General features: G+C 42.7%; 2 protein-coding genes across 4 annotated transcripts in view; one reads left to right on the top strand and one right to left on the bottom strand.

The window, feature by feature from the left end:
• LOC110534616 (oocyte zinc finger protein XlCOF7.1-like) overlaps window positions 1-26,643 on the bottom strand; it is a 1,104,347-nt gene that overhangs the window by 181,587 nt on the left and 896,117 nt on the right. The gene's annotated exons all lie outside the window — the stretch shown is intronic.
• LOC110534658 (gastrula zinc finger protein XlCGF48.2-like) lies at window positions 5,830-10,169 on the top strand. The gene is made up of 3 exons (XM_021619583.2): window positions 5,830-6,354; window positions 7,850-7,974; window positions 8,631-10,169. Exons 1-3 carry the CDS (start codon window positions 6,075-6,077, stop codon window positions 9,774-9,776), a joined length of 1,551 nt encoding a protein of 516 aa, XP_021475258.2. The 5' UTR covers window positions 5,830-6,074; the 3' UTR covers window positions 9,777-10,169.

Below are 26,643 nucleotides of genomic sequence, written 5' to 3'. Positions count from 1 at the left end.
CACTACACAAAGAGAGACCTAAGACAACAACATAGCATGGCAGCAACACCACATAGCAGCAGCACATTGTACAAACTTTATTGGGCACAGACAACAGCACAAAGGCAGGAAGGTAGAGACAACAATACATCACACAAAACAGCCACAACTGTCAGTAAGAGTGTCCATGATTGAGTCTTTGAATGAAGAGATGGAGATAAAACTGTCCAGTTTGAGTGTTTTTTTGCAGCTCATTCCAGTCGCTAGCTGCAGGGATGTGTGTGCTTTGAGAACCTTCGCTCTAATGAAGAATGTTCCTGGAAAACAATGCACAAAGGATGAATGATACTGGGTTGTGGGATGATTTTTGTAATGTTTTGTTTTTTTCATTAGTATTGTGTGTGGATGTACTTTTTGTATTTTTTTACCCACGCCATCCAGTCGTTGGAGGCAATATTGCATTAGTTGTGGTATCCCATAAAACTTCAAAGGAGAAGAAGTAAACGGAAGCGCTCTAGGACTTCACGGCTGAATCGTTACAGGGAATATTGAATGAAGATGTTACCCCCACCCAGGCTCCAGAGTCTGTGTAGGGATCTGAGAAAACATTTGAATCCGACTGAAGGAGTACATTTATTTTGTTGTAAATCCCTGCGAACCACCAAAATGCGTTTTTTTTTCTCCAACTGGTTATCCAATTAAAAGTTTTGATTTGTATTTTATTAGGGATCCCCATTAGCTGCTGCCACTCTTCCGGTCTCATTGCTGCAACTCCCCAACGGGCTCAGGAGAGGCGAAGGTTGAGAAATGCATCCTCCGAAACGTGATCCGCCAAGCCATGCTGTTTAACCCGGAAGTCAGCAGAACCAATGTGTCGGAGCAAACATTGTTCAACTGACGACCGAAGACAGCAGGCAGGTGCCTGGCCCGCCACAAGGAGTTGCTAGAGTGGAATGAGTCAAGGAAAACCCACCCGGCAAAACCATCTCCTAACCTGGACGGCACTGGGCCAATTGTGGGGCGCCGGATGGGGCTCCCGGTAACGGGTGTAGTGGCGCCTCAGCTTAGACCACTGCGCCACTCGGGAGGAGGTTGCGGCTTGCAGAGCAGCTTTGCTAACATCAGTTCAGCTGTTTCCACTCATGAAAACTTACGATGCTAATATGGTTGTAGCCATATATAGATTTAGCATGAACTATCCCTTTAAAGTCTCCCAGTTTTCACCTCACCCAGTAGATGGCGGCAATACATCTTTTTGGTGTAGTCTGCCAATAAAAACTCAAAGAAGAAGAAGTAAACGGAATTCCCTGTCTCTATTGAATAGTTTTATCATCTGGCAAATCTAATAGGAGCAACTATTGGAGACATAAATATTGCTATGGAAAATCAGGAGACTGGGTGTAGTAGTGTGATTTTGCTGGGTCTCTGCCTACTTAAAAAATAATCACCTATATTTAACCAGGTAGGCCAGTTGAGAACAAGTTCTCATTTACAACTGTGACCTGGCCAAGATAAAGCAAAGCAATGCGACAAAAAAACAACACAGAGTTACATGTGGGATAAACAAAAGTACAGTCAATAACACAATAGAAAAATATATATACAGTGTGTGCAAATGGAGTAAGGAGATAAGGCAATAAATCAGCCACAGCAGCGAAGCAATTACAATTAAGCAAATTAACACTGGAGTGATAGATGTGCAGATGATGATGTGCAAGTATAAATACTGCTGTGAAAAAGAGAAAAAAAGTCAACATAAACAATATAGGTAGAGATAGGTAGTTGGATGGGCTATTTACAGATGGGCTGTGTACAGGTGCAGCGATCGGAAGCTGCTCAGATAGCTGATGCCTAAAGTTAGTGAGGGAGATATAAGTCTCCTACTTCAGCGATTTTTGTAATTCGTTTCAGTCATTGGCAGCAGAGAACTGGAAGGAAAGGCGGCCAAAGTAGGTGTTGGCACTGGGGATGACCAGTGAGATATACCTGCTGGAGCGCGTGCTACGGGTGGGTGTTGCTATGGTGACCAGTGAGCTGAGATAAGGTGGAGCTTACCAAGCAAAGCCTTATAGATGACCTAGAGCCAGTGGGTTTGGCGACAAATATGTAGCGAGGGCCAGCCGACGAGAGCATACAGGTTGCAGTGGTGGGTGGTATATGGGGCTTTGGTGACAAAACAGATGGCACTGTGATAGACTGCATCCAGTTTGCTGAGTAGAGTATTGGACACTATTTTGTAAATGACATCGAGGATCGGTAGGATAGTCAGTTTTACGAGGGTATGTTTGGCAGCGTGAGTGAAGGAGGCTTTGTTTTGCGAAATAGGAAGCTGATTCTAGATTTAATTTTGGATTGGAGATGCTTAATATGAGTCTGGAAGGAGAGTTTACAGTCTAGCCAGACACCTAGGTATTTGTAGTTGTCCACATATTCTAAGTCAGAACCGTCCAGAGTAGTGATGCTAGTCGGGCGGGTGGGTACGAGCAGCAATCGGTTGAAGAGCATGCATTTAGTTTTACTAGCATTTAAGAGCAGTTGGAGGCCACAGAATGAGTGTTGTATGGCATTGAAGCTCGTTTGGAGGTTTGTTAACACAGTGTCCAAAGAAGGGCCAGAAGTATACAGAATGGTGTCGTATGCGTAGAGGTGGATCAAGGAATCACCGCAGCAAGAGCGACATTGTTGATATATACAGAGAAAAGCCAGAGAATTTAACCCTGTAGAGACCATAGAGACTGCCATAGATCCGGACAACAGGCCCTCTGATTTGACATACTGAACTCTATCTGAGAAGTAGTTGGTGAACCAGGCGAGGCCATCATTTGAGAAACCAAGGCTGTTGAGTCTGCCGATAACAATATGGTGATTGACAGAGTCAAAAGCCTTGGCCAGGTCGATGAAGACGGCTGCACAATACTTTTATCGATGTCGGTTATGAAATTGTTTAGTACCTTGAGCGTGTCTGAGGTGCACCCGTGACCAGCTCGAAAACCGGATTACACAGCGGAGAAGGTACGTTGGGATTCGAAATGGTCAGTGATCTGTTTGTTAACTTGGCTTTCGAAGACTTTAGAAAGGCAGGGCAGGATGGATATAGGTCAGTAACAGTTTGGATCTAGAGTGTCACCCCCTTTGAAGAGGGGGGTGACCGCGGCAGCTTTCCAATCTTTAGGAGTAATAGGGGATGCAACAATGGCGGCGGATAATTTTAGAAAGAGAGGGTCCAGATTGTCTAGCCCAGCTGATTTGTACTGGTCCAGGTTTTGCAGCTCTTTCAGAACATCTATCTGGATTTGGGTGAAGGAGAAGCTGGAAGGCTTGGGAAAGTAGCTGTGGGGGGTGCAGAGCTGTTGGCCGGGGTTGGGGTAGCCAGGTGGAAAACATGGCCAGCCGTAGAGAAATGCTTATTGACATTCTCCAATATCGTGGATTAAGACAGTGTTTCCTATCCTCAGTGCAGTGGGTAGCTGGGAGGAGGTGCTCTTATTCTCCATGGACTTTACAGTGTCCCAAAACTTTTTGGAGTTAGAGCTACAGGATGCAAATTTCTGTTTGAAAAAGCTAGCCTTTGCTTTCCTAACTCACTGTGTGTATTGGTTCCTGACTTCCCGAGAAAAGTTGCATATCACGGGGACTATTCAATGCTAGTGCAGTATGCCACATGATGTTTTTGTGCTGGTCGAGGGCAGTCAGGTCTGGAGTGAACCAAGGGCTACAGTTCTACATTTAGTTCTACATTTTCTGAAAGGGGCATGCTTATTTAAGATGGTGAGGAAATTACTTTTAAAGAACTACCAGGCATCCTCTACTGACGGGATGAGGTCAATATCCTTCCAGGATATCCAGGCCAGGTCGATTAGAAAGGCAGTGGACCCATAACGGATGCAGGCAATGAGGTAGTGAACGCTGAGATCCTGATTGAAAACAGCAGAGGTGTATTTGGAGGTCAAGTTGGTCAGGATAATATCTATGAGGGTGCCCATGTTTACAGATGTAGGGTTGTACCTGGTGGGTTCCTGGTGGGTTCCTTAATAATTTGTGTGAGATTGAGGGCATCTAGCTTAGATTGTCAGACGGCCGAGGTAATAAGCATATCCCAGTTTAGTTCACCTAACAGAACGAACTCTGAAGATAGATGGGGTGCAATCAATTCACATATGGTGTCCAGGGCACAGCTGGGAGCTAAGGGGGGTCTATAACAGGTGATGTAAGATGTAAGAGACTTATTTCTGGAGAGATTCATTTTTAAATTAGAAGCTCGAACTGTTTGGGCATAGACCTGGAAAGTATGACAGCACTTTGCAGGCTATCTATGTAGCTAAGTGGTCATAGGGTCCAGTGAACCGCAATAGATAAAACAGGGAAGTCGTTACGTAGTCGTTTCTACGCTAGGCGAGCGGGAGACACAGTATTCATAAAGTTAGCAGGCCGGGGCTAGCAGAAGCGTCTTCACCGACGTCCGGCAAAGGCCGGTTGAGGGCACATCAGACAGAATTACGTCGGCAGACCAGACGGCGGGGCTCCGTGTCGACAAAGGGTCCAGGCCAATTGGCAAAATAGTTATTGTAGCTGGAGTAATTTCGTTTGCTAGCAGGGAGATGTGCTTGGCTCGAGGCTAACTAGTGTTAGCTTCGGGACAAGGGCGTTAGCCACTATAGCCACTCAGTAGCAGCTAGCTATCTGCGATGATCCGGTGCAAAGGTCCAGACCTTACGGCAGGAATCCGGTGATGTAGTGGCTTCTAGTCGTGTTAGTGAAGAGTCCGGGAGGCATCAGCTGTGTAGCCGAGTGATCATAGGGTCCACTGAGCAGTCCGGGAGATGGGCCTGGCTCAAGGCTTGCTTCAGGGTTGGGCCACTCGGTAGCAGCTAGTTAGCTGCGATGATCCGGTGTAATGGTCCAGAGCTTACGGCAGGAATCTGGTGATGTAGTGGAGAAAAGCAGTCCGATATGCTTAGGGTTGATATTGCGCTGTGAAGACTGACAGGTATTATCCAGGCTAAAAGCGGCTGGTGTCTGAGCTAAAGGTAAAGGCCGCTAGCAGTGGCTAACAATGACTAAATATCTAGTAGCTAATTAGCTGGTTAGCTTCTGATGGCTATCTTCTGATGGAGGTTCTAGCTATAAGGTCTAAAAATAGCAGATCCGTATCACATTGCGTGATGCAGGTTGCCGGAAGGTATATTTAATTTAAAAATGAAAAAAAGTGATTGAAATACATTGAAATAAATACAAAAAAGATGGAGAGAAAACATAACATTTACACAATTTACAACAACAAACACGTCCTCACTGCCACGCCATCTTGGAACATACGGGAATGGACAGGAATGTAATAGCAGACCACGTAGCCAAAAGGGCTTTAAAACTATATATAATTGATGTTCCCACTCCACTGGGTAGAGGTGCAGCCGCATGCAGTGGAGGCTGGTGGGAGGAGCTATTTGAGATCAAGCTCATTGTAATGGCTGGAATGGAATAAATGGAACGGAGTCAAACATGTGGTTTCCATTTGTTTGATACCCTCAATTCATTACATTCCAACCATTACAATGTGCCCGTCCTTCTATTGCTCCCCCCACCAGCCTCCACTGGCCAAATGTAAGATTAGAGGCATTGTGATATATGTGTGGCAGAACAGGTGGGACACCGAGTCCAAGGCCGTCTAAAAGTGGGTGGACCAAGACTCAAAGATCATGTATGGCTCTTTTTTATTTTCTTAGTAGTACAGGGTAAGGTAGGACGATTTAGTTTTTTCTTAATGTTTGTTTATTTATTATTTTAGTTTGTAAACTGTGAATGACTACACACTCCAGTACAGTAGGTGGCGGCATGCACCTCTAAGGGTTGATTGTGGACCGCCATAACACCATAAACGAAGAAACCGTAGTAAAAAAAAAAGTGTCGTCACCAAGAGCAATTTCCATGTTAGCTTTTTTAATTGTTGTTAGATGTTTAACACCCTGGAACTCAAAATAAGATTAATTTAACCGCATAGCATCACATGCTTACTCCAGCTATTATTTAAATTTCATTGGAGACAGGACTTGGATGTGAACTAGGTAACGCTAGCTAGCTGCTAACGTTAGCTAAAAATGGCTAACTGTATGGCTTTTCACAGTCAAATGGCATCCATCATGGAGGTGCTAGCGAATGCAGCCGTGGCAGAGATCTGTAAACTCGTAGATGACGACTACGCAGTGTTTCGTTTGGAAATAACTCAAAGCCAGAAAGAAAACAAGGCATTGCGGAGGAAACTACAGCAACTGGAAATTAAGGTGGCACGGGACCGGGCAGAGAGGACAATGCGAGATCGCGTCCTCGCCAGTCCCAGTAGTGTCAAGATCCTCGACCGATACAGAGGAAAGGCAAAAGGTACATTTTGGCGGAGGCTGCGCGGGGTGTCTACTTTTATATAGAGCCCAGTGCCTGTCGTCCCGTTCCCCTGTGCATATTTGTTGGGTCTTGGTCAGTTTTTGGATAGTATGCAACAATTCACCTGATTTAAAAAATCAAATCAAATGTATTTGTCACATACATATGGTTAGCAGATGTTAATGCGAGTGTAGCGAAATGCCTGCGCTTCTAGTTCCGACAATGCAGTAATAACCAACGAGTAATCTAATTTAACAATTCCAAAACTACTACCTTATACACACACACAAGTATAAAGGGATAAAGACTGTACATACAGATATATGAATGAGTGATGGTACAGAACGCCATAGGTAAGATGCAGTAGATGGTATCGAGTACAGTATATACATATGAGATGAGTAATGTAGGGTATGTAAACAAAGTGGCATAGTTTAAAGTGGCTAGTGATACATGTATTACATAAAGATGCAGTAGATGATATAGAGTACAGTATATACATATACATATGAGATGAGTAATGTAGGGCATGTAAACATTATATTAAGTAGCATTGTTTAAAGTGGTTAGTGATATTTTACATCAATTTCCATCAATTCCCATTATTAAAGTGGCTGGAGTTGAGTCAGTGTGTTGGCAGCAGCCACTCAACGTTAGTAGTGGCTGTTTAACAGTCTGATGGCCTTGAGATAGAAGCTGTTTTTTCAGTCTCTCTGTCCCTGCTTTGATGCACCTGTACTGACCTCGCCTTCTGGATGATAGCGGGGTGAACAGGCAGTGGCTCGGGTGGTTGTTGTCCTTGATGATCTTTATGGCCTTCCTGTGACATCGGGTGGTGTAGGTGTTCTGGAGGGCAGGTAGTTTGCCCCCGGTGATGAGTTGTGCAGACCTCACTACCCTCTGGAGAGCCTTACGGTTGTGGGCGGAGCAGTTGCCGTACCAGGCGGTGATACAGCCCGACAGGATGCTCTCAATTGTGCATCTGTAGAAGTTTGTGAGTGCTTTTGGTGACGAGCTGAATTTCTTCAGCCTCCTGAGGTTGAAGAGGCGCTGCTGCGCCTTCTTCACGATGCTGTCTGTGTGGGTGGACCAATTCAGTTTGTCTGTGATGTGTACGCCAAGGAACTTAACTTACTACCCTCTCCACTACTGTCCCATCAATGTGGATAGGGGGGTGCTCCCTCTGCTGTTTCCTGAAGTCCACAATCATCTCCTTTGTTTTGTTGACGTTGAGTGTGAGGTTATTTTCCTGACACCACACTCCGAGGGCTATCTTGCGCATAGACACAATATCATATTCTAACCAGATTATTGATTTACTGCATTTCCGGTTATTTACTAAATGAAAACAATGTGATGCATGGAACACAATCCATCTATCTATCTATAAATAGTATATTAAGAAGTTGTGAAGTGTACATCCTTGCCAATTCTAGACAGTGTCAATAGTATACAGTATACCTAACCACCTCTTTTCCCCCAATCACTCTCTCAGGTGAAGGACATCACACTGGAGGCCACAGGAACTTTGTGAAGCCAGCAGGACACAATACATGGAGAGATGACCAACCAATCACTGTTGATGAGGGGATAGGAAACACAACCCATCATGTTATAGAGGTTATAATAATAGTGTTACATCAAGATTAGTTACTTTGCCGGCCTCCCGGGTGGCGCAGTGGTTAAGGGCGCTGTACTGCAGCGCCAGCTGTGCCATCAGAGTCCCTGGGTTCGCGCCCAGGCTCTGTCGTAACCGGCCGCGACCGGGAGGTCCGTGGGGCGACGCACAATTGGCCGGGTCGTCCGGGTTAGGGAGGGATTGGTCGGTAGGGATCTCCTTGTCTCATCGCGCACCAGCGACTTCTGTGGCGGCCGGGCGCAGTGCGCGCTAGGCAAGGTTGCCAGGTGCAAGGTGTAGCCTCCGACACATTGGTGCGGCTGGCTTCCGGGTTGGATGCGTGCTGTGTTAAGAAGCAGTACGGCTGGTTGGGTTGTGTATCGCATGACATTCAACCTTCGTCTCTCCCGAGCCCGTACGGGAGTTGTAGCAATGAGAAAAGATAGTAGCTACTACAACAATTGGATACCACGAAATTGGGGAGAAAAGGGGGTAATTAAAAAAAGAAAAAAGATTAGTTACTTTGTAAATCAAATGTGGACAGTTTATTTCAGAAAAGCTCCCCTCAGCTATACATCCTTATTTATCTGCCATAGGGAGCTTGTGAGACGACATTCAACCTATGTACCGGTAATAACCTCCTTTCTTATTTTGTCAGTCTGCAGAGGCTGAAGGTCCTGGGGTCAAGCAGGAAAAGTCTGAAGGAGAGGTGGACCCACGGCACAGTAGAAACATCCAGACTGGAGCGGCTGGAGCGCCCCCTGTAGCCACGGAGAACCCCACCACCGCCCAAGAGCAGTCCAGGACCCGACGCAGCATCATGGTCAGTGGAACGCTGAACGCCATCCTCAAGTCAGAGACAGACACCAAGACCTTAACGGGGCTGAACCGACTGGGCTGTCCTCCTGCTCCACGCTCAGAGTATTTACTTTATGGCAATACAAGCCCGAGAACTGTTCTGTCCCATCGGGACTCAGGTGACACTTTACAGACTGTCAATGACCCATCCTGTTCATACACTACAGAGATGATACCTGGTGACATGCCTGTGGTATTAGATGCACAGACTAATCCAATGAAAGTGGACTGGAACCAGTACAGTAGTAGTGGATACTCTGAAGGGTGCCTAGATAAGAAAGGTGAGAGCCTGGTCGTAGATGAGGTGACTGTGAAAGTGGAGGGCGACGCTCCTCTGACATGGAATGGATACGAAACTCACTTAGGAGAAGGACACTCACAAGGCAACACCATTGACTTCTTAGACTACAAGGAAAGCTTAGAGACAAATCTAAATGTCATGACCCACTCCCCTTTACACACGTTTACACACGATCCATTATCCATGTCGATGGGGCCCTCCGATTCACACAGGGAACAAATGGCCAAGGCGCGAGGAGAGGGAGCCACATCGGGCAATGGTAAAGAGAAACGGTTCCTTTGCATGTTCTGTAACAAAGGCTTCAGCTGCCCCCAGAAGGTGGACATCCACCAGAGGGTCCACACAGGGGTGAAACCCTTCAGTTGTACCCAGTGTCACATGCGCTTCGCCCAGGCATGCACCCTCAAGAGGCACCAGAGGGTCCACACAGGGGAGAAACCCTTCAGCTGTACCCAGTGCCACATGCGCTTTGCCCAGGCTGGTGACCTGAAGAGACACCAGAGGGTCCACACGGGAGAGAGGCCTTTTGCCTGTGCACACTGTGGGAAGAGGTTCTCAGAGAAGAGCTACCTCAGGTTACACCAGCAGAAAAAACACTCCACTCTAACAAACACTTTTATATCAAAAGACAAAGATTTATTTTAGTTGTCATCATAAAATATCCACAGATGCATTTGGATATTCCTGGGTATAATATTACATCCAGCTATTGTGTGATATATAAGGCATAGTGCCTACAGTGCATTTGGAAGGTATTCAGACCCCTTGACTTTTTCCACATTTTGTTACGTTACAGCCTTATTCAAAATGGATTAAATTGTTGTTTTCCCTCAATCTACACACAATAACCCACAATGACAAGGCAAGGACAGGTTTATAAATGTTTGTATATGTATTAAAAATCCACTGAAATTTCACATTTTTACATAAGTATTCAGACCCTTTTTACTCAGTACTTTGTTGAACACCTTTGGCAGAAATGACAGCCTCAAGTCTTCTTGGGTATGACTCTACAAGCTTGGCACACCTGTATTTGGGGAGTTTCTCAGATTCTTCTCTGCAGATCCACTCAAACTGTCAGGTTGGATGGGGAGCGTCGCTGCACAGCTATTTTCAGGTCTCCAGAGATGTTCAATCGGGTTCAAGTCCGGGCAACTTAATGACATTCAGAGACTTGTCCCGAAGCCACTCCTGCGTTGTCTTGGCTGTGTGCTTAGGGTCATTGTCCTGTTGGAAGGTGAACCTTCACCCCAGTCTGAGGTCCTGAGCACTCTGGAGCAGGTTTTCATCATCCCTGTACTTTTCTCTTTTCATCATTCCCCCGATCCTGACTAGTCTCCCAGTCCCTGATGCTGAAAAATGGTGCCAGGTTTCCTCCAGATGTGACACTTGGCATTCAGGACAAAGAGTTCAATCTTGGTTTCATCAGACCAGAAAATCTTGTTTCTCATGGTGTGAGAGTCCATTAGATGCTTATTGGAAACTCCAAGTGGGCTGTCATGTGCCTTTTACTAAGGAGTGGCTTCCTTCTGGTCACTCTACCATAAAAGGCCTGATTGGTGGAGTTCTGCAGAGATGGTTGTCCTTTTGGAAGGTTATCCCATCTCCACAGAGGAACTCTGTCAGAGTGACCATCAGGTTCTTGGTCACCTCCCTGATGAAGGCCCTTCTCCACCGAGATTGCTCAGTTTGGCCGGGCGGCCAACTCTAGGAAGAGTCTTGGTGGTTCCAAACTTCTTCCATTTAAGAATGATGGAGGCCATCTGTGCCTCGACACAATCCTGTCTCGGTACTCTACGGCCAATTCCTTCGACCTCATGGCTTGGTTTTCGCTCTGACATGCACTGTCAACTGTGGGACCTTACAGTCGTATGAAAAAGTTTGGGCACCCCTGACAATTTCTATGATTTCCATTTATAAATAATTGTGTGTTTGGATCAGCAATTTCATTTTGATCTATCAAATAACTGATGGAGACAGTAATATTTCTGTAGTGAAATGAGGTTTATTGGATTAACAGAAAATGGGCAATATGCATCAAAACAAAATTAGACGGGTGCATAAATTTGGGCACCCCAATAGAAAAATCACATCACTATTTAGTAGAGCCTCCTTTTGCTAAAATAACAGCCTCTAGATGCTTCCCATAGCCTCTAATGAGTGTCTGGATTCTGGATGAAGGTATTTTGGACCATTCCTCCTTACAAAACATCTCCAGTTCAGTTAGGTTTGATGGTTGCCGAGCATGGACAGCCCGCTTCAAATCATCCCACAGATTCTCAATGATATTCAGGTCTGGGGACTGGGATGGCCATTCCAGAACATTATACTTGTTCCTCTGCATAAATGCCCGGGTAGATTTTGAGCAGTGTTTTGGGTCATTGTCTTGTTGAAATATCCAGCTCTGGCGTAACTTCAACTTTGACTGATTCTTCAACATTATTCCCAAGAATTTGCTGAAATTGAGTAGGATCCATGCGACCCTCAACTTTAACAAGATTCCCAGTACCGGCACTGGCCACACAGCCCCACAGCGTGATTGAACCCCCACCAAATTTTACTGTGGGTAGCAAGTGTTTTTCTTGGAACGCTGTGTTCTTTTGCCGCCATGCATAACATCCCTTGTTATGACCAAATAACTCAGTCTTTGTTTCATCAATCCACAGCACCTTATTTCAAAATGAAGCTGGCTTGTCCAAATGTGCGTTTGCATACATCAAGCGACTCTGTTTGTGGCGTGTGTGCAGAAAAGGCTTCTTCCACATCACTCTCCCATACAGCTTCTCCTTGTGCAAAGTGTGCTGAATTGTTGAACGATGCACAGTGACACCATCTGCAGCAAGATGAGTCTTTGGAGGTGGTCTGTGGGCTGATTTTGACCGTTCTCACCATCCTTCGCCTTTGCCTCTCCGATATTTTAATTGGCCTGCCACTTCTGGCCTTAACAAGAACTGTGCCTGTGGTCTTCCATTTCCTCACTATGTTCCTCACAGTGGACACTGACAGCCTAAATCTCTGCGATAGCTTTTTGTAGCCATCCTCTAAACTATAATGTTGAACAATCTTTGTTTTCAGGTCATTTGAGAGTTGTTTTGAGGCCCCCATGTTGTCACTCTTCAGAGGAGAGTCAAAGAGAACAACAACTTGCAATTGGCCACCTTAAATACATTTTCTCATGATTGGATGCACTTGTCTATGAAGTTCAAGGCTTAATGAGCTCACCAAACCAATTGTGTGTTCCAATTAATCAGTGCTAAGTAGTTACAGGTATTCAAATCAACAGAATGATAAGGGTGCCCACATTTTTGCATAGCCTATTTTTCACATCTGATTTAATATCATAACTTAATATTGCTACACTAAAAATCTTTGTCTGGACAATACCCCAGTACTCAGCTTTTATTAGAAAATTAATGGCATGCCACTGTGATCATTTTTTGTGACGACAGAGTAAATTATTATGCAGCCTCAGAGGGGTGCCCAAACTTTTTCATACGACTGTATATAGACAGGCGTGTGCCTTTCCAAATCATGCCCAATCAATTGAATTTACCACAGGTCGACTCCCAAGTTGTAGAAACATCTCAAGGATGGAAACAGGATGCAACTGACCTCAATTTCGAGTCTCATAGCAAAGGGTCTGAATACTTGTGTAAATAAGTTTTTTTTACATTTGCAATCATTTAAAAAAACGGTTTTCGCTTCATCATTATGGAGTATTGAGGATTTTCTTTTTTCTTTAATCCATTTTAGAATAAAGCTGTGAGGTATCGATGTGTAAAGTCAAGGGGTCTGAATACTTTCCAAAGGCACTGTAGCTCCTTTCATATTTGTTTTGATCCTGACCAGTGGTGGAAAAAGTACTCAAGTCATACTTGAGTAAAAGTAAAGTAACTTTCATAGAAAAAGACTCAAGTAAAATTGAGTCACCCAGTAAAATAATACTTGAGTAAAAGTCTAAAAGTATTTGGGTTTTAAATGTACTTAAGTATCACAAGTAAAAGTGTTAATTTCTAATTCACACATTCTTGTTTATTTATTTATTTAAAGGGAGACAGGGGCTTACTACAAACAAAGCATTTGTGTTTAGTGAGTCCGCCAGATCAGAGGCAGTGGGGATGACCAGGGATGTTCTCTTGATAAGTGTGTGAATTGGACCATTTTCCTGTCAAAATGTAACAAGTACTTTTGGGTGTTAAGGAAAATGTATGGAGTAAAAAGTACATTATTTTCTTTACTATTGTACTAAAAGTTGTCAAATATAAATACTAAAGTACAGATACCCAAAAAAACTACTTAAGTAGTACTTTAAAGTATTTTTACTTAAGTACTTTACACCACTGATCCTGACAAACTCCCCAGTCCCTACCAATGACAAGCATACCCATAACATGATGCTGCCACCACAATACTTAAATAGAGAGGGCTTCACTCTGTTGTATTTGATTTGAGACAACCCTCTTTTTTAAATTCAGGCCAAAAATGTAATGTAAGTGCAATGTTGTTGATCTCTTTGTATTCAAGTATTGTGATGGCAGCATCATGTTATGGTTATGCCACCGGCAGGGACTAGGGAATTTATGATAAAAAATAAATATGAAACGAGCAAAGAAACTCACCTCAGTCTTCTGAAAACCCTGGGATAGGGTTTTATTTTTCTGTGGGACAATTACACAGAGGTGTTGAGAGTTTCTGAGTGATCTAGTCTCAGTAGTGACTTAAATCAGCTTTAAAAAAAATCGGAGACAAGGTTTGAATATGGCTGTCCAATGATTCCCAATTTTGACAACAATGGATATAGTGTTGTGCGAAGTCGGTAGAATCTTATTCCAAGTTATTCACAGCTATAATTGCAGCCTTGTGCTTCCACTAAGTATTAACTGATTGGTGGAGACTTGTCCATTTTTTTTCTTAATTTGGTAAACGTTCTATAACTTTTTTTTACTTGAAAATTTGGAGAAGGTTGTGTAGATCTGCAGGAAAATGTAATTTAATTCCTTTTTATATTTAATTTTGAGGATGCAAAATGTGAAAAAAAGTTAAAGGTGGTGTAAACTTTCGATATGCACTGTACGCCTAAAAAGTCTGTTACATATTGTGTTTGTACTGTGTAGGCTATAATGATGTTCACAAATGCCTTTTTTATTACTTCCGTTCAACTACTTGTTTTTTTCCCCCAGGACACCTTTTATTGAAAACATTTAGGCAGTTTATCATGCAGATTTGTAGTAAAGACAATGTATGTGTCGTTTTCATATGGTCTGTTTAAAACTTGTTTATGTTTAATAAACACAAAATGGGACTTAATTCAAATACTTTTCTCATTGAGACTCTTTAGTGTACATCACATCTGATCTCATCCTATTCTGCATAAACATGAGTTATAATCAAAACATATTGAACAAAAATATTAACACAACATGTAAAGTGTTGGTTTCATGAGCTGAAATAAAAGACCCCAGAAATGTAACATATGCACAAAAAGCTTATTTCTCTGGAATATTGTGCACAAATTTCTTTACATCCCTGTTATTGAGCATTTCTCCTTTGCCAAGATAATCCAACTGGCAGGTGTGGCATATCAAGAAGCTGATTAAACAACAATCATTCCACAGGTGCACCTTGTGCTTGGGGACAAAAGGCCACTAAAATGTGCGATTTTGTCACAACACAATGCCACAGATGTCTCAAGTTGAGGGAGCGTGCAATTGGCATGCTGACTGCAGGAATGTCCTTGAGCGCTGTTGCCAGTGAATTGAATGTTAATTTCTCTACCATAAGCCGTCTCCAAAGTCGTTTTTAGAGAATTTGGCAGTTCGTCCAAACGGTTCACAACCACAGACCACGTGTATGGCGTCGTGTTGGCGAACGGTTTGCTGATGTCAACGTTGTGAATAGAGTGCACCATGGTGGCGGTGGGGTTGTGGTATTGCCAGTCATAAGTTAGGAACACAATTGCATTTTATCGATGGCAATTTGAATGCACAGAGATACTTTGACAAGCTCCTGAGACAAGCTCCATAGTCGTGCCATTCGTCAGCCACCATCATCTCATGTTTCAGCATGATAATGCACTGTCCCATGTCGCAAGGATCTGTACACAATTCCTGGAAGCTGAAAATGTCCCAGTTCTTCCATGGCCTGCATACGCACCAGACACGTCACCCATTGAGCATGTTTGGGATGCTCTGGATTGATGTGTATGATAGCGTGTTCCAGTTCCCGGCAATATCCTGCAACTTCGGACAGTATTTGAAGAGGAGTGGAACAACCTTCCACAGGCCACAATAAACAGTCTGATCAACTCTATGCGAAGGAGATGTATAAACTGCATGAGGCAAATGGTGGTCACACCAGATACGGACTGGTTTTCTGATCCATGCCCTTACCTTTTTTTTTCATTGCCCAATGAGAAGATGCTCCATAGCAGGGTGCTCATATCAGATTTCTTGATCCAACATCCTCTCACTCTGTACCTCTTAGACTTGGAGGATGGGAAGCCTGATCTGCTGCTAGTCAAAGAGGAGACAATGGACAACAGACCAGAGAGCATTGATCTGCTGAGTGGACTAAAGATGGAGGAGCTAGGTAAGGGAGACATACAGTGCCTTGCGAAAGTATTCGGCCCCCTTGAACTTTGCAACCTTTTGCCATATTTCAGGCTTCAAACATAAAGATATAAAACTGTATTTTTTTGTGAAGAATCAACAACAAGTGGGACACAATCATGAAGTGGAACGACATTTATTGGATATTTCAAACTTTTTTAACAAATCAAAAACTGAAAAATTGGGCGTGCAAAATTATTCAGCCCCTTTACTTTCAGTGCAGCAAACTCTCTCCAGAAGTTCAGTGAGGATCTCTGAATGATCCAATGTTGACCTAAATGACTAATGATGATAAATACAATCCACCTGTGTGTAATCAAGTCTCTGTATAAATGCACCTGCACTGTGATAGTCTCAGAGGTACGTCAAAAGCGCAGAGAGCATCATGAAGAACAAGGAACACACCAGGCAGGTCCGAGATACTGTTGTGAAGAAGTTTAAAGCCGGATTTGGATACAAAAAGATTTCCCAAGCTTTAAACATCCCAAGGAGCACTGTGCAAGCGATAATATTGAAATGGAAGGAGTATCAGACCACTGCAAATCTACCAAGACCTGGCCGTCCCTCTAAACTTTCAGCTCATACAAGGAGAAGACTGATCAGAGATGCAGCCAAGAGGCCCATGATCACTCTGGATGAACTGCAGAGATCTACAGCTGAGGTGGGAGACTCTGTCCATAGGACAACAATCAGTCGTATATTGCACAAATCTGGCCTTTATGGAAGAGTGGCAAGAAGAAAGCCATTTCTTAAAGATATCCATAAAAAGTGTTGTTTAAAGTTTGCCACAAGCCACCTGGGAGACACACCAAACATGTGGAAGAAGGTGCTCTGGTCAGATGAAACCAAAATTGAACTTTTTGGCAACAATGCAAAATGTTATGTTTGGCGTAAAAGCAACACAGCTGAACACACCATCCCCACTGGTGGTGGCAGCATCATGGTTTGGGCCTGCTTTTCTTCAGCAGGGACAGGGAAGATGGTTAAAATTGATGGGAAGATGGATGGAGCCAAATACAGGACCATTCTGGAAGAAAACCTGATGGAGTCTGCAAAAGACCTGAGACTGGGACGGAGATTTGTCTTCCAACAAGACAATGATCCAAAACATAAAGCAAAATCTACAATGGAATGGTTCAAAAATAAACATATCCAGGTGTTAGAATGGCCAAGTCAAAGTCCAGACCTGAATCCAATCGAGAATCTGTGGAAAGAACTGAAAACTGCTGTTCACAAATGCTCTCCATCCAACCTCACTGAGCTCGAGCTGTTTTGCAAGGAGGAATGGGAAAAAATGTCAGTCTCTCGATGTGCAAAACTGATAGAGACATACCCCAAGCGACTTACAGCTGTAATCGCAGCAAAAGGTGGCGCTACAAAGTATTAACTTAAGGGGGCTGAATAATTTTGCACGCCCAATTTTTCAGTTTTTGATTTGTTAAAAAAGTTTGAAATATCCAATAAATGTCGTTCCACTTCATGATTGTGTCCCACTTGTTGTTGATTCTTCACAAAAAAATACAATTTTATATCTTTATGTTTGAAGCCTGAAATGTGGCAAAAGGTCGCAAAGTTCAAGGGGGCCGAATACTTTCGCAAGGCACTGTATCTTACCAAATTAAGAAAGATAAGCACCGTAATTTAAAATTCCGTAAAGTTAGTGTGGAAGAGGTAAAAAAATGTATTGTTGTCTATCAACAATGACAAGTCACCGGGTCTGACAACTTGGATGGAAAATTACTGAGGATAATAGCGGACGATATTGCCACTCCTATTTGCCATATTTTAAATTTAAGCCTACTAGAATGTGTGTGTCCCCAGGCTTGGAGGGAAGCTAAAGTCATTCCCTCATTCTAAGAATAGTAAAGCCCCCTTTACTGGCTCAAATAGCCAACCAATCAGCCTGTTGCCAACCCTTAGTAAACTTTAGGAAAAAATGGTGTTTGACCAGATACAATGCTATTTTATAGTAAACAAATTTACAACAGACTTTCAGCACACATATAGGGAAGGACACTCAACAAGCACGGCACTTACACAAATGACCGATGATTGGCTGAGAGAAATTGATGATACAAATATTGTGGGGGCTGTTTTGTTAGACTTCACTTCGGTTTTTGACAGTATCGATCAGTCTGCTGTTGGAAAAACTTGTGTTATGGTTTTACACCCCCTGCTATATTGTGGATAAAGAGTTACTTGTCTAACATAATACAGAGGGTGCTCTTAAATGGAAGCCTCTTCATATTTCAGGTAGAATCAGGAATTCCCCAAGGCAGCTGTCTAGGCCCATTACCTTTTTCAATCTTTACTAATGAATTGCCATTGGCTTTGAGGAAAGCCAGAGTGTCTATGTATGCGGATGACTCAAAACTATACACGTCAGCTACTACAGCGACTGATATTACTGCAACACTTAATAAAGAGTTGCAGTTAGTTTCAGAGTGGGTGGCAAGGAATAAGTTAGTCCTAAATATTTCTAAATCTAAAAGCATTGTATTTGGGACAAATCACTCACTAAACCCTAATCCTCAACTAAATCATGTGAAAATTGAGCAAGTTGAGGTGACTAAACTGCTTGGAGTTACCCTGGATTGTAAACTGTCATGGTCAAAACATATTGATACAACATTAGCTAAGATGGGGAGAAGTATGTCCATAATAAAGTGCTGCTCTACCTTCTTAACAGCACTATCAACAAGGAAGATCCTAGGCCATAGTTGTAGCACCTGGACTACTGTTCAGTCGTGCCACAAAAAAGGACTTAGGAAAATTGCAATTGGTTCAGAACAGGGCAGCACGGCTGGCTCTTGGATGTACACAGAGAGCTAATATTAGTAATATGCATGTCAATCTCTCCTGGCTCAAAGTGGAGGAGAGATCGACTTCGGACATCCATGCATATGCCACAAAATGTATCTTCACAATCCCCCATGTCCAGAACAGACTATGGAAGGAGCACAGTACTACATAGAGCCATGACTACATGGAACTCTATTCCACATCAAGTAAATGATGCAAGCAGTAAAATTAGAGTTAAAAAACAGATTTAAAAAATCACCTCATGGAACAGCGGGGACTGTGAAGCAACAAACATAGGCACAGACATATGCATACACACACACGATAACGTACGCACACATGGATTTTGTACTGTAGATATGTGGTAGTTGTGGAGTAGGGGCCTGAGGGCACAAAGTGTGTTGTGAAATCTGTAAATGTATTGTAATGTTTTTAAAATTGTATGAACTGCCTTAATTTTGCTGGACTCCAGCTAATGGGGATCCATAATAAATAAAAATACAAACCACGAGGGATAAAAACTCCATCACCACCACACAAAACAATGGACAGGTGGACTGAACAACCTCAGTCCTGGTGGTCATCAGAGAGACAGAGGCTCCAGTCAGGGATCCAGTCTGCAGCCCAGAACCTTCTCTTCACAGTCTCAGTGCAGGGATGAAGCAGGGCCTGGGGCTGATAGAGATAGACCCTCCTGTTCCTATGATGCAAACACCACAGTATCCATGATGAACAGAGCAGGTCACCCTGGGCTTCAGCCTTCACAGAGAGTGGTGGGAGACCCCCTGGTGGTAGGCTTTCAGGAAGTGCCTAGTGTCTCAGTTCATAGAAAGCCTGGGCTTGGACCTGGGTCTAGCTTTCCTCAGCTACCTCATGGTTACCGCACCGATACAGACCAGGTCAGGATGGGCGTTCACCAGGATAGGTACCTAGCCTAGAACGCAACACACAATCCCAACAACATCCAAACAATGGCAAAAGGTCAAGGAGGGAGCTGAAAGACTAACCACCTGAGGGTGGTGACTCCTGCTTCTACCTCTGGTGTAATTGGGTCTCAACGTTGGAGTCGAGCATTAGGATGGACGCAGACAAGCCGTACATCTGCCCCACGTGTGGGAAGAGCTTTACTTAGGCGACCTATGTGAAGAAGCAACAGACCGTTCACACCCAGGACAGGCCCTTCAAGTGCAAACTATGTTACAAGAGCTTCTCCTACCTGACTAAGCTTACCAGACATAAGTGTCCACAATGGGGAGAAATCGTAGCATTGTGGCTTTAGCTGACATATTATAGTCATCATGTGAAGTGTCTTGAAGTAAGAGAGTTTTTTGGATTACTAAATCCCTCAGTTGAGCCTCTGAGCATGCCGTCTTTCTCACATTATACATACTTGTTTGGTGTGCTGGCATAGCCAAAACCCTATCATTGAAGTGGAACACTATATTTCCCCTCTAAATTTGGTTTTGCCTATGTTCTTTTCATAACAAATATAATGTCCCTCTTTTTAAAATTATTTTTAGGTAATTTATGGTAATCTTTCTAAACAACTCTGCTCTGAGTTGAAAAGATACCAGAGAGGACGAGGCTAAATCTGTTCACGAAAATAAGCCCACAAAGTGAGACATTTTTGTATGGAGGTAAATTATTTTTATTCCTCGTGTTACTATTTTATTTTTAAACTCTGCATCATTGGGAAGGGCTCATAAGCAAGCATTTCACAGTAAAGTATACACCAGTTGTATTCGGCGAATGCCACAAATAATATTTGATTTTTAGATTTTATGAGTGTTGAATTCAGTTAACAAAAAATGTAATTGCTCATTTGCTACGTGAGGCTTATTTGACTGAATATCAGTTTCGTAATTGTTAGGTTATGAATGCACTGATGGGTGGACCCACGTGGAATTTTGTCAACTTATCCAAAAAACTATGTTAAATTAGAGTTGTGCCTGTTGTCAGAGATAGAGGACTCATCATGGATATAATCCGTTTTAGCATGGACATTGCCATTGAAGGCTTCCACCATTTTAAAGTAGTCAACTGGGTAGGGATTCCTATGGGTGGGGATTCCTAGGAGTTGGGAGCAATCAGCCATTTAAGAAGAAAATGTACTACTTTAAAATGGAGATAGCCTCAATGGCGCTGCCATAGACTAAAAACATGCCCATACTGTCACATACGCTATAATAGCACAGATACCAAGATGACGCCACGTTCAACTGGGAACTGGGAACTCGGAAATCTCAGACTTCACACTTCAGAGCGTTCAAGAAGACTGAGAACTCAGAATAAAATGAGCTCAGACTGGGAAAAATCGTTTTGAGCGGTCATCCAACTTGGAATTCCAAGTCTGGGAACTCGTGCCTCTTCTAGTGCTCTGACTTTTCAACCTTTAGATCACTAACATCAGGATTTGAGTTTTTTCCCTAGTTGTCTTGAAAGCACCACCAGTCCTCTATTTAGCTTTTTATTTTATTATTTGTGTACTTGTTTGACATTTTATTGCATTGTTAGGAGCTAATAACATAAGCATTTTGATGCGCTCGCTATATCATTTGCTAAATTGTGTACACAAACCAATAAACTTTGATCTCCTGTCGTTCGCACTTGCATCTGCCTTCACATTAGCTAGAATGTTCCCACCTGATCTCGCCTCCTCCAATCTATGGACAAGTCTTTCCATTTTTAGTAAGACTTGAATATCTTGTCAATATAATACACAATCGTTGAAGAGGTTGGATGTGTAATGTAATAAGCAGTACCCATTTTCCAGTGCTGTAAAGTAAGTAAACAAGTTTTAAAAAATACTATAAAGTACTACTTGAGTCGTTCTTCTCTGTACTTTACAATTTATATTTGACAACTTTTACTCCACTACATTACTAAAGAAAATATGTACTGTTTTACTCCCATACATATTTCATGACGTCAAAAAGTACTCCTTAAATTTAGAATGCTCAGACAGGACAGCAATATCGTCCAATTCATGCACATATCAATACAAGGGGTTGACATCCCTACTGCCTCTGACCTGGCGGAATCACTAAACACAAATACTGCATTTGTAAATTATGGCTGAGTGTTGGAGTACTGTCTGGTTTGCTTAATATAAGGAATTTGATATATAGCATTTACTTTTACTAAAGTATGGCAATTGAGTACTTTTTCCATCACTGTATATTTTAAAGAACAGCGCAAATACCGATTTTATTTAGCCACACCCTTTGACCTATGACGCCAACCAATAACAACTTATATTCCGTGTAAACAATGACCAAGAACTATTTCCACGTTAGCGGTTTTCTTTAGACGTTTATGAACAAAATGGAAGTCAAAATATGACTCATTTAACTGCACAGCATTGCATATTTACCCCAAGTCGTGTTTAATTCGCGCTGGAGACTGGACTTAGTTGATAGATGTTATCTAGTTAGGGCTAGCTGCTATGGTTTTTCACACTCAAATAGCCTCCATCATGGAGGTGCTAGCGAATGCAGCCGTGGCGGAGGTCTGTAAACTCGTCGACGACGACTATGCAGTGTTTCGTTTGGAAATAACTAAAAGCCAGAAAGAAAACAGGGCATTGCGGAGGAAACTACAGCTACTGGAACTGAAGGTGGTACGGGAGCGCGTATTCGTCAGCCGTCCCAGTAGTGTCAAGACACTCGACCGATACAGAGGAATGGCAAGAGGTACATTTTGTAGAAGGTTGAGGCTGCGGGGCCTGTCGCCCCATTCCCCTCTGCGCATGTGTGACTTTTGATGTATTAACCGAGAGAGGAAGAGGCGAAACGATAATTTTTCTCAACCCCAAATCTGTCCACGAAAATAAGCCCAGGAAAGCTTATTTTTGTATGGAGGTAAATGAGTGTCGAATTTGGTCAACAACATTTTTTTATGGCTAATTTGCTACTTGAGGCATATTTGATCAATATAAGTTTCATAATGGTTAGGTTGTTACCAAAGCACTGATAGTGGCATTTCTGCAAATTTGGAAAAAAACGCCTTTATATCAGAGTTTTGCCTGGTGTCATTGAGATAGAGGACTCCTCATGGATATAAACTGTTTTTATCATGGACATTGCCATGAGGATTTCCACCATTTTAAAGTAGTCAACGGGGTGGCGATTCCTATGAGTTGGGAGCAATCAGCCAAAGAGGAAGAAAAAAAATGGATTACTTTCAAATTAAAGGAAAGGGGGATACCTAGTAGAGGTCGACCGATTATGATTTTTCAACGCCGATACCAATTCCCGATTATTGGAGGACCAAAAAAGCCGATACCGATTAATCGGACAATTTAAAAAAAATGTGTATTTATTTGTAATAATGACAATTACAACGATACTGAATGAACACTTATTTGAACTTAATATAATACATAAATAAAAATCAATTTAGCCTCAAATAAATAATGAAACATGTTAAATTTGGTTTAAATAATGCAAAAACAAAGTGTTGGAGAAGTAAAAGTACAATATGTGCCATGTAAAAAAGTTAACGTTTGAGTTCCTTGCTCAGAACATGAGAACATATGAAAGTTGGTGGTTCCTTTTAACATGAGACTTCAATATTCCAAGTTAAGAGGTTTTAGGTTGTAGTTAATATAGTATTTATAGGACTATTTATCTCTATACCATTTGTATTTCATATACCTTTGACTATTGGATGTTCTTATAGGCACTATAGTATTGCCAGTGTAACAGTATAGCTTCCGTCTCTCTCCTTGCCCCTACCTTGGCTCGAACCAGGAACACATCGACAACAGCCACACTCGAAGCAGCATTACCCATCGCTCCACAAAAGCCGCGGCCCTTGCAGAGCAAGGGGAATAACTACTCCAAGTCTCAGAGCGAGTGACGTTTCAAACGCTATTAGCACACACCCAGCTAACTAGCTAGCCATTTCACATCGGTTACACCAGCCATTAGGCTGATAGGCTTGAAGTCATAAACAGTGCTGTGCTTGCGAAGAGCAGCTGGCAAAACGCACGAAAATGCTGTTTGAATGAATGCTTACGAGCATGCTGCTGCCTACCATCGCTCAGTCAGACTTCTCTATCAAATCATAGACTTAATTATTACATAATAACACACAGAAATACGAGCCTTTGGTCATTAATATGGTCGAATCCGGAAATTATAATTTCGAAAACAAAATGTTTATTATTTCAGTGAAATACGGAACCGTTCGGTATTTTATCTAACGGGTGGCATCCCTAAGTCTAAATATTCTTGTTACATTGCACAACCTTCAATGTTATGTCATAATTATTTAAAATTCTGGCAAATGAGTTCGTAATGAGCCAGGCTGCCCAAACTGTTGCATATACCCTGACTCTGCGTGCAATGAACGCAAGAGAAATTACACAATTTCACCTGGTTAATATTGCCTGCTAACCTGGATTTCTTTTAGCTAAATATGCAGTTTTAAAAATATATACTTCTGTGTATTGATTTTAAGAAAGGCATTGGTGTTTATGGTTAGGTACAGTCGTCCAACGATTGTGCTTTTTTTCGCAAATGCGCTTTTGTTAAATCATGCCCCAGTGTTGCATCGATTATATGCAACGCAGGACACGCTAGATAAATGAGTAATATCATCAACCATGTGTAGTTGTAACTAGTGATTATGATTGATTGATTGTTTTTTATAAGATAAGTTTAATGCTAGCTAGCAACTTACCTTGGCTTCTACTGAATTCGCGTAACAGGCAGGCTCCTCGTGGAGTGCAATGAGAGGCAGGTGGTTAGAGCGTTGGACTCGTTAACTGTAAGGTTGCAAGATTGGGTCCCCCGAGCTGACAAGGTGAAAATCTGTCGTTCTGCTCCTGAACAAGGCAGTTAACCCACCGTTCCTAGGCCGTCATTGAAAATAAGAATGTGTTCTTAATTAACTGACTTGCCTAGTTAAATAAAGGCATATTTTATTTTTTATTTTTTTATCTGCAAAATCGCCGCCCAAAAATACAGATTTCCGATTGTTATGAAAACTTAATCTGCCATTCCGATTAATTGGTCGACCTCTAATACCTAGTCAGTAGTACAACTGAATGCCTTCAACTGAAATGTGTCTCTGCATATAACCCAACCCCTCTGAATCAGAGATAGCCTCAATGGCCCTGCCCATGCTGTCACAGACTCTATAATGGCACAGATACAAAGATGAGTCGTCTATACAATGGGGAGAACAAGTATTTGATACACTGCCGATTTTGCAGGTTTTCTTACTTACAAAGCATGTAGAGGTCTGTAATTTTTATCATAGGTACACTTCAACTGTGAGAGACAGAATCTAAAACAAAATCCAGTAAATCACATTGTATGATTTTTAAGTAATTAATTAGCATTTTATTGCATGACATAAGTATTTGATCACCTACCAACCAGTAAGAATTCCGGCTCTCACAGACCTGTTAGTTTTTCTTTAAGAAGCCCTCCTGTACTCCACTATACCTGTTTGAACTCGTTACCTGTATAAAAGACACCTGTCCACACACTCAATCAAACAGACTCCAACCTTCCACAATGGCCAAGACCAGAGAGCTGTGTAAGGACATCAGGGTTCAATTGTAGAACTGCACAAGGCTGGGATGGGCTACAGGACAATAGGCAAGCAACTTGGTGAGAAGGCAACAACTGTTGGCGCAATTATTAGAAAATGGAAGAAGTTCAAGATGACGGTTAATTACCCTCTGTCTGGGGCTCCATGCATGATCTCGCTTCGTGGGGCATCAATGATCATGAGGGATCAGACCAGAACTACACGGCAGGACCTGGTCAATGACCTGAAGAGAGCTTGGACCACAGTCTCAAAGAAAACCATTAGTAACACACTACGCCGTCATGGATTAAAACCCTGCAGCGCATGCAAGGTCCCCCTGCTCAAGCCAGCGCATGTCCAGGCCCGTCTGAAGTTTGCCAATGACCATCTGGATGATCCAGAGGAGAAATGGGAGAAGGTCATGTGGTCGGATGAGACTAAAATAGAGCTTTTTCTAAACTCCACTCGCCGTGTTTGGAGGAAGAAGAAGGATGAGTACAACCCCAAGAACACCATCCCAACCGTGAAGCATGGAGGTGGAAACATCATTCTTTGGGGATGCTTTTCTGCAAAGGGGACAGGACGACTGCACCGTATTGAGGGGAGGATGGATGGGGCCAGGTATCTCGAGATCTTGGCCAATAGCCTCCTTCCCTCAGTAAGAGCATTGAAGATGGGTCGTGGCTGGGTCTTCCAGCATGACAACAACCTGAAACACACAGCCAGGGCAACTAAGGAGTGGCTCCGTAAGAAGCATCTCAAGGTCCTGGAGTGGCCTAGCCAGTCTCCAGACCTGAACCCAATAGAACATCTTTGACGGGAGCCTGCAAAATCGGCAGTGTATCAAATACTTGTTCTCCCCACTGTATATCTCTATTGACTAGAATGGTCCCACCTGATCTTGCCTCCTCCCGCATACCTTCCGTCTTCGAGGACATGTATTTATATTATCAAAGCTGTCACTCTAATATTTTGTCAATATAATAGACAATCTTTGTTTAACCAGAATTGGGTCTTGGTCAGTTTTTGGATTGTATGCAATAATTCCCCTGATTACTTAGCTATCTTGCACAAAGACACAATATCATATTCTAACCAGATTCTTGATTTACTGCATTTCCTAGTATTTAATCATTGAAAACAATAAGATGCATGGAACATAATCAATCTATGAATAGTATATCAAGCAGTTATGCAAAGTCTTACCTTATCTAGAATTCTAAAACTGTCAACAGGGTGTAGCGTTGAGCATTGACCGTAGCTAAACTAACCACCTCTTTTCCCCCAATCACTCTCTCAGGTGAAGGACATCTCACTGGAGGCCACAGGAGCTTTGTGAAGCCAGCGGGACACAATACATGGAGAGATGACCAACCAATCAGTTTTGATGAGGGGAGTGGAACCTCAACCCAGCACATTATCGTGATAGAGGTTAGTGTAATAGTATTACATCAAATGTACAGTACATCAAATGTGGCCAGTTTATTTCAGAAAGGCTCTGCCATTGGGGAGCTTGCAAGACTTCCCTATGACATTGTTATCCAATTCAACGCATGAAT

The sequence above is a fragment of the Oncorhynchus mykiss genome, chromosome 10 (assembly GCF_013265735.2).
Source record: "Oncorhynchus mykiss isolate Arlee chromosome 10, USDA_OmykA_1.1, whole genome shotgun sequence".
Taxonomy (NCBI): domain Eukaryota; kingdom Metazoa; phylum Chordata; class Actinopteri; order Salmoniformes; family Salmonidae; genus Oncorhynchus; species Oncorhynchus mykiss.
This window is presented reverse-complemented; position numbering and strand designations above follow the sequence as displayed.

What these genes read in the sequence shown, in the direction of transcription:
- LOC110534658 (XM_021619583.2), top strand. Translation starts at nt 6,075, where the DNA reads ATGGCTAACTGTATGGCTTTTCACAGTCAAATGGCATCCATCATGGAG. An exon ending in ATACAGAGGAAAGGCAAAAG is followed by an intron (nt 6,355 to 7,849) that starts GTACATTTTGGC and finishes TCACTCTCTCAG; the next exon opens with GTGAAGGACATCACACTGGA. An exon ending in CAACCCATCATGTTATAGAG is followed by an intron (nt 7,975 to 8,630) that starts GTTATAATAATA and finishes TTATTTTGTCAG; the next exon opens with TCTGCAGAGGCTGAAGGTCC.